The following is a 12216-nucleotide window of genomic DNA, read 5'->3' as shown; positions in this document are numbered from 1 at the left end:
ACTCAAGCAGACACACTGCTCAAACCAACCCTCATGAAGTTGCATAACCAGTCGTTCTGCGAGGGTCTTGGCGTTCACCTTGTGTTTTCATAGTTGTGTTGATCTGTTGTATCAGTCGTGACATCTGTGGAGTATTTAAGTGTTGTGTAACTGCAAACTGTATTTACAGAAAATACGGTTGCGATTCCCTGATTATTTACTCACCCACATTGTGTTTTCCATGCAACAGAATTGCATATGATTTTTAAGCTCTTGCATGAGATGCAACGTAATGCAGCGCGCTCGGTCTCTCGGGGTCTTCGTCCGACTCGTTAGGAATCTGAGACTGTTAATCAGACCATTCGTGCTTCGTTACTCAGTGAGAGAAGGGGAATGTTCCCCCGCTGTTTGGTTTCCTTAAACAGGATTTTCAGGTTGGACTGTACAGTTTTTCTGTCCTAAACACTTGACTGTGTCTCCTTTAATGTTAACATCAACGTCTTAATGTCTTTCAAACGCTTGGAAGGTTCGGATGCGTTAAAGTGACAGTAAAGACATTTATAATGCTATTTCAAATGAATGCTGTTCTTTTGAACTTTCTGTTCATCTGTGAATCCTGTTTGAAGCAACACATCTGATTTTCAACATTGATAATAATCAGAAATGTTTCTTGTTTCTGAAGATCATGTGACACTGAAGACTGGAGGAATGATGCTGAAAATACAGCTGTACATCACAGAAATAAATTACAGTTTAACAGAGACTCACACAGAAAATTGTTATTTTAAATTGTAATAATATATTACAATTTTACAGTTTTTATTGTATTTTTAATCAAATAAATACAGCCTTGGTGAGCAGAAGAGACTTCTTCCAAAATCATCACAAAAATCTAGTCGACCCCAGTGGTAATGTGTGTTCTATTTATAAAAAGTTAAATGATATTATCATCAGGATTTCTGAGTTTTCAAAAACCAAAGAGGAGATGTCAGGCCAAACGTTTGAGCATTGGTTTCCAAAAAAAAAAAATGGTCATGATGATAAAAAAGATTTGAGAAAAAGACTTTCCACCAATAACGACTTAAATTTGGGCAAGTTCCTCACAAAGTTAAAATCACTTGACTCCAGAAATCTTTATAGTAATTATAGTGAAAATAATTAATATATTGAGTCATGAATGATTTATAATTATTTATTTAATAATGATAAAATGTTAATTTCTGTCCCTTTTTCAGGAAATTCTTGTGCACTCAGGCACATGCAAACACAAAAGTACACAGATAGCTTCTTCCTTACTTTCATACTGAGTTTATCGCTCTGTCAAAACACAACCATGCATGTGTTTGTACACAAACACACACACACACATATATATATATATAGTGCATTTATTGCAGCATCAGCACATTGAGTTTGAAGACACCTGTTGAAAATATAGAAATCCACATTTTAGTTTACTCAGGTATCTGTAAACCGCTGACAGTTGAAAAGACAGACTTTCTAAATGAAAGTTTAAAACCATCTGTGACTTTGTGGGGTTTATTGAAAGTAAAATAAAAGTCTTCACTGTGAGAATTAATCTTCCTTTGTTTCTTATTAAAGCTACAAACGTTCTTCAGTCAAGTGATTTTCTCTTTTGTTGTTTTATTAATATTAAGCAAATAAACTTTCAGCAGCAGGAATATTAGGGTGCTGTCACTTTAAGAGCCACATAGATCCAATTTACTGTTACGCAGGTATTTTAATTTTCAACTGTTTCGGTTCATATATTACATAACATATATAAATATGCACCAAGCGCCAAAATTTTCTGCATTTATTACATTTTCATTTCGGAAGTCATGGTTTTATTGATTTGCATCTGAAATTGTGCTTTTATGGAGGATCGAATGCACACCACTGGAAAGGGGGCGGAAAGGGGCACAATAATCATTTTATCTCGATTATTGTATTTTCGTTTTGGTTGGAGGCCGAAATCAAAATTGTATTTCAATTAAATGCCAGCTCTACTTTAAGCTGTTGTGATTGGCTGCTTGGCAATTGTTGGGGTGTTATGATTGGCTGCTGGGCGGTTGATGGGGTGTTATGATTGGCTGCTGGGCAGTTGTTGGGGTGTTATGATTGGCTGCTGGGCGGTTGATGGGGTGTTATGATTGGCTGCTGGGTGGTTGATGGGGTGTTATGATTGGCTGCTGGGCGGTTGATGGGGTGTTATGATTGGCTGCTGGGCGGTTGATGGGGTGTTATGATTGGCTGCTGGGCGGTTGATGGGGTGTTATGATTGGCTGCTGGGCGGTTGATGGGGTGTTATGATTGGCTGCTGGGCGGTTGATGGGGTGTTATTATTGGCTGCTGGGCGGTTGATGGGGTGTTGTGAGTGGCTTGCTTCCTTGGCCAAATCAAAATAGACTTAATTATATATATATATATATATATATATATAATTTTTTTTACACACATTTGAAACTAAAATAAACTCTTGAGATATAACGTAATGTTGTTGTAGAACATTGTTGTGTATAATGTCTAATTATAAGCTTGTTCAGCAATACTTACAAAAACTTGATTATAAAACAACATCTTTCTCTTTAAACCCTATTCAAAGACATTTGAATATTCTTTTTTTTAATGAGCCCAAATATTGAAATACAACATTTAAAAAAAATGCCCATCTATACTTTGAATTCGTCCTATGTAGAGAACTATTGCATTAACCTATACAAATTAAAACACTGGTCCATCACTGAACACAAGTAAATTAAGAGCCATTTAGTGATTTCTAATGTGACCTGATTCCACTTTTCAGTCGTTTCAGCACTTTTAAACTGTCTAAGAATGACTTGTGGCTTTCAGATCTGCACACTTCCACATGGAAAATGTGACCGTGAGAAGTGTGCTATCCTGATGTCACTGGGTTTTGTCCCTCATCCACCCCCAACCCATGCTGGAGGTCACGGCGTGTGTTGAATTGCAACTTGAAACAAAACACGAAAGGCAGGCACGTGAAGCATTCCCCACTGAGCCCTTCTGGACGATTAGTACTTTCCGTGCATAAAGTCACACAAACACTAATCAGATCACGTGTATAAACTCAAGAGGGAGGTGTGGTTTTGTTGTGGTTTTGCACATGTTGTTCTGACATTAATCCTATTGGGAATGAAGCTTGTTTTGGGTTATTAGCTGATATTTAGCTAGTGCTCTTTGATTGAACTTACATTAATGACTTCCAGGACACTTTATTCACACAGACTGTAAGTGTGCGTTACGTATTACTCTCGGTGACGCTCTATAACTCGGCTTTAATCCGCTCTGTTAATAATGTTGTAGGCAAGCGTTGTCATTGATTCACTAAGATCGTCCTTGGCCGTCTGTCCTAAAGCTAATAGCTAATCCATAACTCATAACTAAGTCCTCATATTTGTTGTGAACAAATAATAAACATATTTGTGTTTATTGCTATTTAAAGAGATTGCGTCATTAAAACAGCGTAATTTTCCTTGATCTTGTGCATTGAATATAGTGAACTTAAACTAAAACCATAAAAAACCTTAAATAAAATAAAATGTATAATAAAAAACTTCTTTTGTTTCATCTAGTTGACAAGGAAATGTTTCTTATTTTCATTTAGTTTAAATTGATGTACTGAGATAATTAAAATAGTTTTTACAAATTTGTATTCCTATGAAAACAAACAGCATTTTTATAAATACTGTATATAATACATACACAACTACAATGAAAGTGTAATATAAGACTAAATAATAGTATATATTTAGAAGTAATATTATAATAGTATCTAATAAAGTAACATTAATGTTGTAAAAAATAATCTAGACTCGGGCTGAAGCAGTCACACATATATATGCTAATTACAGTTATATACAGTTATATACAGCATAATTTATATATTTTTCTGCCCATATTGCATCAATATTTCATTGCTTGTATAAAGATTTTTAGATGTATTTTAGTACTTATTATTGTTATTATATATGGCTGAGTATTGCTGCTATATTGCTTTTCTACCTTTAAGATTACATGCATATATTATAAGTATTTTTATTATTTTATTGGAAGCACTCCATTCCAAGAAACAGTATGGACCCCAGATAGGATAGGATTGGTCACAGGTTTTATTCACTTTAATTCTCCACCTGGACTATGTGTTACGATGGAAAGAACATTTTACCATCTTTCACGGCCCATGGATTAGGAAATGTTGCTTTGTTTTATATTTTTTTTACGAAATTGTGTGTTTTTTTTCCTGTTTAAATTGTTATGAGCTCTATTTTAATGGTTACATTATCATTATAAAAAAAACAAAAACAAAAACATTGAACTGATACAATATAACAATTATTTATATATATACATTTCAGGGATCTTTTAAATCGGTTCTATTTTTTCCATATATTTTTTTTCAAATTCTGTTTTCCATTTCATTTTTTAAATTCATTTATAGATTATTTAAATTGTAATAATTAAAAACCATGTCTAAACTAATTTATGTACACTTTAAGGAATTAATCATTTATTAGCATTTTAGAATAATGTGAAATGCTTTCATAAATTGTGTTGACATTATTCTGGATTAAAGATTTCACACAAATTTATAATGAAAAATGATGGTAATCAAATGAAGGTGTACAATATTGATGATCCGTCTATCTATCTATCTATCTATCTATCTATCTATCTATCTATCCATCTTATATTTCTTTATATTTTAATGAGCTTCATGTGGACTTAATAACACAGAGAAACACATCATTCAGACGTCATTTAAAAGGTCTTGTTGTCCGTTTTTGTGTTTTGGTTGCTCTGTACAGCTCTACGTTTGATCTATTAATAACAAATAAATAGTAAAATATGTTTTTATAACTACAGGTACCCTGAATCTGCTCGTACTTTACTTCTTTTGAGTTTATTTTTGACACATGTTGGTAAGATTTGTGTCGATCTGTGAGCTCGTGGCTGGTGGATGACCGTGAATGTCTCTGACTGAGCGCAGTGTCCCTCTCTGACCCTGGACAGACACACAATGATCTGCTCTATTTGTCCTCCTCTGGCTCACTGTTTCCCATCTTCAGAGAGGTTTTGCTTCTTTCTTGCTGTCGCTCTTCAGTGTGAGTGAATGAGTTTCTCTCTGTCTTTCTGTCTGTCTATTTCTGTCACAGATGATCGAGCATGACTGTCTCTTCCAGATTCCTCAATCTCAGCTTTTCCTTTAGTCTACATCTCTGTGTTTAGATGCAAAAAATACAATGGAAATACCATTTATTCTTGGGCCTGGAATAGATACTACACAGACCTTTAGATGAGGCTATTTTGGGTGAATTTAAGCAGTTTTGCATATATATCACACACATATATAGTGAGGGCTGGCAGAGGATACAAAGCTTTTATTAGGGTTACTATCTGACGAGCTGTTTTATTTTGTGCTGCAATTAAACAGTGATGCTGTGATTTTTAAGTGGTTTTGAAAATGCTTTATGACGCTGTTGTTGTTCACTAAAACTATTAATAATCATTTCATTACTTGAAGTGAAGCTGGAATAAAATATAGATATTAGATAAAAAATTTGAAATTTTAACTTAGCAACTTAATGAATTAAAGTAAGTTTAAATTGAGATAATTAAATTACTGAGAACTGAGAAATTAGAAATGAAGATGATGGATTTTAGATGAAGTATATATTTAAAAAGCACATAACCAAAATACTAAAACTTAAATTGTAAAATGAAAATATAAAGATAAAAGCTAATATGTAATAATTAAAATATAAAATAAAACTGGTGCGGGACTGTAACTATTGTAAAAAATAAATAAATAATAATTTAATTAATTTTAACATTCTTGTGAAATTTTGTCTTGGCAACTAAAATAAATAACATAAGTTTATGTTTTGATATTAAAATTACTCATTCAAACTGAAATAAAAGTAAATGAAAGCTGAATAAAAAAAATTATATATATATATATATATATATATATATATATATATATATATATATATATATATATATATGTAAAATTAGTAATGATAAAATTGCTAAATATAAATATAATATTAAAATTAATAAATATATATTAATATTAAATATAAACCTTTAATTACAAAATTTATTTATTACAAAATAAAAATACTGATATTACAACAAAATAGATATGTTAAAAGCACATGACCAAAATACTAAAACAAAAATACAATTCAAAAATAAAAGCTAATTTAAAATATACAAATGTTACAAATGTGCAACAGTTACAGACGCTGTGTGTGACAGATATCTCCTGTGCTGTCAGGCTGAGGTGTGATCGGTTCTGCTGTGGATCAACATGATGGACATGGAGAAGCTCTACAGCCCTCCGTCGCCGCTGGACCACTGCGAGCTGGACTTCATCGGGGGAATTAAAGACCTTCAGTCCATGGAGGAGGACGCTCTCAGCAGCTTGGAGGTGACCGAGAACCAGTCGTCGTGTCTGGGCTCCGGATCAGAGAGCTCCACTGCGTTAGGTACACGATCTGTCACTCGAGTACATGCAGACAATTAAGAGCCTGAGGCGCCGGTTGCATTGCATGGTTTGCATTGTCCTGTAATAAGCCAAAAACACTCCACACAAGTAAGCAAACGCAGATATGAATGCTCTGGTGACATACTGTAAGCAATGCAATGTAAAAAATGTTAAAAAATAAAATACAGAATTTGCTAATAGGATAAAAACTGAAAATGTATGCAGGAAATATCCAAAAGAAAGTGTGGCTTTTTTTCTTCAATATTCAGATTTTTATTTTTTATTTTTTATAATCATTAGACTACATCAGTCAAAAAGTAATATGTACAATAGCTGCTATTATTATTTATTTATTTAATTTAACAAAATTAAAACAGTTCAGAAAGAAATTGTTATATTTTATATAATAAATAACAGCAATAATAATAATAATAATAATTAGAAAAATTTATAATAAAAATAATAATACTATAATAATAATAATAATACAGAAAAAATAAATAATAATAATTATTATTATTTTACAATTAAAATTATTGCAAAGTGGGATATTTTCATATATTACTAGAATATTTACCTTATAACTAATATATATAACTGATGTTTTAGTGTTGATTTATTTTTATTCTTTAATAATCATTAGCACATAAATCAAAATGTAATATTTACAATGTTAAATAATATTATAATATGCATTATTATTTATTAATTATTGTTATTAATAAAATAAAGTTTTACCAGAATATTAATTTGATAACTAATATACGGAAATTTTATTTTATTGTTGTTTTATGGAAGCTTAATTTTTTTTTTTTTTTTTTATTTGTTGGAAAACAGCAAAAATGCTGATTAAAAATCATTTGAAAGTAATATAGCATATAAAAATGTTTTAATATTATAAAATATAATTTTTTTTGCATTCATGTAATTGCATAGAAAATGTTGTGGGCATTTAGTTTTCATGCAGCGTATAATTTCATTTGTATTTACCGTCAGGCAGGTAAAGAAAAGTTTTTCTTCTTTGCATTCAGCCGTATTCACAAGATTTATCAGACTTGATGTATGAGCAGATTCTCACGCGTCTGAGAGCAAAGTGAAGTGTTTCCATCTATTATTAGATTATGTGATGACTTTATTATTAACTAATATGCAGAACTTATGTTTTGATGTTGTTTGTCTTTTAAAGAATCATTCGAATACATCAATTAAAACCGAATATGTTCAATAATATTAATAATGGTTGTTTATGTTATTATGACAATAACAAATATGTGTTTAATTTTATTCTACCACAGTGATTTTCTAATAGTTTCTCGATCAGGACTCTCATCTTTAAGTTGCTCTCTTGTGTAGATGCACTGACTCCGGCGTCCAGCCCGTCGTCGGGGGGGTACGGTGGCCCGGCGGGTCAGGACGAGTTCAGCTCCAGCTCTCTGACCCTGGAGTGTCGCGTGTGTTCGGACCGGGCGTCAGGATATCACTACGGAGTTCACGCGTGTGAGGGCTGCAAGGTGAGAGCCAGGCTTCCGCTGCTGGCCCTTTAAGGCCTGTAGATAACACCTGAACACTGGCGTTATTCACAGAGACTGAAGACTGAATGAGCATGTGTGTAAATCTATGAAGGATAGAGGATCTCTCACACACTGTTGGCCTGGTCAAGCCCCAGGACACACACATTGGCCTCGCTGGCCTCATTTAAGCTCATTAAGGACGTTTTGCTCACATATCTGTGTCTAGAGGAGCATCTATTGTCTGCACACATTAGTCATTATAAAAAAGCATAGCTGTGTTTTCTTATCACAGTGTGTTTACGTTTGTAGACTACTGTCTTTATGAACTTAAAAGGCCGGACGGACCGTTAAATCATTATTTAGTCAAGTGATTAATATTGTAATTTAGTTTTAGCTTTTTAAAGAATCACTAGACAACATCAGTTAAACGATAATATGTAATTATTTATTTGTTTTTTGCTTGTGTGTTTATTTATTTGTTTATTAAAAAAAAAATATATATATATATATTTTTTTATTATTATTTGTTTCATTTTAAATATTTTTTAGACTACCTCAATAATAATAATAATAATACAATTTGTAATAATCATTAGACTACATTTATCAAACTTAATATGTATATGTAATCATTTATAATAATAGTATTATTGTTTTTATTATTATTATTAAAAATGTTCCTGATAATATGCATAATGTCACGGTTTTGGTAGGGAGGAACTCAGGTGCAGACAGGAAGTAACTCAACACAGGATTTATTACACAAAAAGGGAAAACAAAAACCCACGAGGGGGAAAACAAGGGCTAGGGTAAACACTAAATTCTACAAAACACAATAAACAAGGTAAACAAAGACTGAACACTAACTACTAACAAACACTCACTGCAGGACAAAAGACTTCGAGGAGTTTCAAGGACAAGGTACAATCACGAATGATGAACACATATGAGGTACACAAATCACAATGACAATGAACCGACGCAAGACAGAGCACACTAGGAGATCTAAATAGGGGTACTAATCAAGACACGACAGGTGTTACAGATAGGACAATCAAGACACGACTAGGTTAACAAGGGGGGCGGGGCAAGGGAACGAGACAACACAAGCACATGGCCCAAAGACAAGGCCATGCGCTTGTACACAAAACATGGGTCGGTCATGATCCTGCCTCAAGACTAGGAAAAATCAAGGACACGAGGGCAGAATCATGACAGAACCCCTCCCTTAAGGAGCGGCTTCCAGACGCTCCTCAAGGGAACATCAAACACGGGACACGACTGACATGACAGACTGGGACACAGACACAAACCAACAGGACATGACAAATAACAACAAAGGCAAACATGAGTACACAACGGCAGGGTTGGGGTGACAAATCAAAAAAAACAAACAGGGAAGGGGAGGGGGCGGGACCACAAAGTTCATGGGGGACAGACCAGGGCGGGTGGGAGGGGTAGGAATCCTAGGAGGACAGGACGAAGGCTGACGACGGGGGGTACGGGCAGGTCTGGGTGGTGAGGGGCGGGGAGGGGTCTCGGGACAACTGACAGGGGACATGATAGGAGCAGACAAGGGACGCGGGGCAACACTTACGGGACGCGGGGCAAGACTTACGGGACGCGGGGAGACGACAGCTGGACACGGGGCGACAACATCTACTGGACACGGGACGACAACATCTACTGGACACGGGACATCTACGGGACACGGGGCAACATCTACTGGACACGGGGGGACAACAGGACATGGGGAGACGACAACAGCTGGACACGGGGAGACAACAGGACACGGGGAGACGACAACAGCTGGACGCGGGGGGACAACAGCTGGACACTCAGGATTTCTGGGGACAGGGTCTGGGGACAAGACAGGACTGGCGGGGACTTCTAGGATCTTAACAAGACGGGACAAATAATCAGAAAAAGACTTTGCAGCAATAATAACGGGCATCTCCTTGCGAGATGAGACAGACTGTATTAAACTTTCTGCTGCAGAGTCGGCCGCGGCTCTCTCCTCCGCCCTCACGACTGCAGACCTGAAAACGGTCCTCTTCTTCGCCGGGTCGGGTTCAAGAGTCACTGCTGCTGGCTCGGGCACACCAGCGCTCTCCGCTGCTGGCTCGGGCACGCCAGCTCTCACCGCTGCTGGCTCGGGCACGCTCACCACTGCTGGCTCGGGCACGCCAGCTCTCACCGCTGCTGGCACGGGCACGCCAGCTCTCACCGCTGCTGGCTCGGGCACGCTCACCGCTGCTGGCTCGGGCACGCCAGCGCTCTCCGCTGCTGGCTCGGGCACGCTCACCGCTGCTGGCACGGGCACGCCAGCTCTCTCCGCTGCTGGCACGGGCACGCCAGCGCTCACCGCTGCTGGCACGGGAGGAGACAGGGTCACAGGACCGGCAGGCCCCTTCTTCTTCCTCTTCCTCCTCGGGCGCGGTGCAGAGGCTACAGCTGGGTCAGAGGCGGGTTGGGGGAGTTTGGTCTCGGGCAGGGCAGCCTCGGACGCCGAAGACTCTGAAGCTGACTCCCATGAAAACCGTCTCCCTCGCTTGTTGGGGAGACTTAAGGTAGTGGGAGGTGCCTCAGGATCTTGGGAGGGACTTGCCTGATCCCCCAGGGTTGCCACGGCCAGGACACGACCCTCTGGGATCGTTGGCAGCTGGGTAGGTGGAGGGGACCTCTGTGGCTCCTCCCGGGATATACTCTCCCATAACCGGGCATAGTTCTGAAGGATCCACATACCCTCGGGCGAGTATGGGAGGGTGACCCCCTTCCTGTCGGTGGGGGATGAAGTCCAGCATTGCCTCCGGAACTCCGCCTGTCGCTGAAGCTCGGAGGCCCTCCTGTCTGCTGAGTTCCTTTTAGGTCGGTTCATTCTGTCACGGTTTTGGTAGGGAGGAACTCAGGTGCAGACAGGAAGTAACTCAACACAGGATTTATTACACAAAAAGGGAAAACAAAAACCCACGAGGGGGAAAACAAGGGCTAGGGTAAACACTAAATTCTACAAAACACAATAAACAAGGTAAACAAAGACTGAACACTAACTACTAACAAACACTCACTGCAGGACAAAAGACTTCGAGGAGTTTCAAGGACAAGGTACAATCACGAATGATGAACACATATGAGGTACACAAATCACAATGACAATGAACCGACGCAAGACAGAGCACACTAGGAGATCTAAATAGGGGTACTAATCAAGACACGACAGGTGTTACAGATAGGACAATCAAGACACGACTAGGTTAACAAGGGGGGCGGGGCAAGGGAACGAGACAACACAAGCACATGGCCCAAAGACAAGGCCATGCGCTTGTACACAAAACATGGGTCTGTCATGATCCTGCCTCAAGACTAGGAAAAATCAAGGACACGAGGGCAGAATCATGACACATAATTGATGTTTTGGTGTTGATCTATCAATCAAAACTTTATATGTGCAATAATAATAATTATTATTATTAATGCCATGACTTATTATAACAATAATTCAAATTATATTTATTGTTATCAACGTCAATACTAACATTATTTTTTTATTGATGTTGATATTTTATTATTTTTATTATTATTATTATTGTATTTAGAAATCGATGATGACAAAGTGGAATCTTATAATTTATTTTCAGAATATTTTCAGGTATACCTGATATTAAAAAATTATACCCAAAGTGTAAATATCATTCATGAATATTGATCAAACTGATGATTGCATCACATCTCTCATAATATTTCCGTAAATTGTTTTATCTTTACGATTGTATGTTTTTTCTCTTGCAAATTCATTCATAATAATAATAAGAATAATCACTTCATTACGATATATTTATGTGTTATTCTTTATTAGTAACTATTTACTTGTAGTCTGTGTTTCGAAGATATTTATTGAATGAAAACAATTATAAATCTGTAGTTATTTTAACAGCGTACTTGTATAAAACCATTAAATATTTAAATATTTCCATAAGTACTTAGAATTAAGTACTATAAACTTTCAGATATTTGGCATTCATTACTTGAAATTTGTTTATTTATTCTTCTTTAGTATTGTCTATTTCCTTGTAGCTTCTGTTTTGAAGCTATATTTATAAAATTAGATCAATTAAAACAATTATCATACATTTGTTAAACTTAAATAATAAAGGTATACGTTAAATATTTAATTAAATATATTTAGAAGCTTTAGAAAATGACTTGTTTTAT

The 12216-nt window shown here is 36.4% G+C and overlaps 2 protein-coding genes across 10 annotated transcripts in view; one reads left to right on the top strand and one right to left on the bottom strand.

Annotated features, from left to right (window-relative positions):
• LOC113066589 (neogenin-like) overlaps positions 1-12216 on the bottom strand; it is a 1074835-nt gene that overhangs the window by 572714 nt on the left and 489905 nt on the right. The window lies entirely within an intron of this gene.
• Positions 1-12216, top strand: part of LOC113066601 (peroxisome proliferator-activated receptor alpha) — a 29535-nt gene that overhangs the window by 3785 nt on the left and 13534 nt on the right. Inside the window, exons 2-3 of one of the 2 annotated variants that reach the window (XM_026238526.1) lie at positions 6284-6494; positions 7847-8004. In XM_026238526.1, the coding sequence (XP_026094311.1) occupies positions 6317-6494; positions 7847-8004 (336 nt within the window). In that variant the 5' untranslated portion in view covers positions 6284-6316. Of the gene's footprint in view, positions 1-6283; positions 6495-7846; positions 8005-12216 lie in introns of those variants that run through there. The other variant, XM_026238527.1, reaches the window with a different exon arrangement.

The sequence above is a fragment of the Carassius auratus genome, chromosome 50, assembly GCF_003368295.1.
Source record: "Carassius auratus strain Wakin chromosome 50, ASM336829v1, whole genome shotgun sequence".
NCBI classification, from domain to species: Eukaryota; Metazoa; Chordata; class Actinopteri; order Cypriniformes; family Cyprinidae; genus Carassius; species Carassius auratus.
Note: the sequence above shows the minus strand (reverse complement) of the source record. Positions and strands in the feature narration are given on the sequence as shown.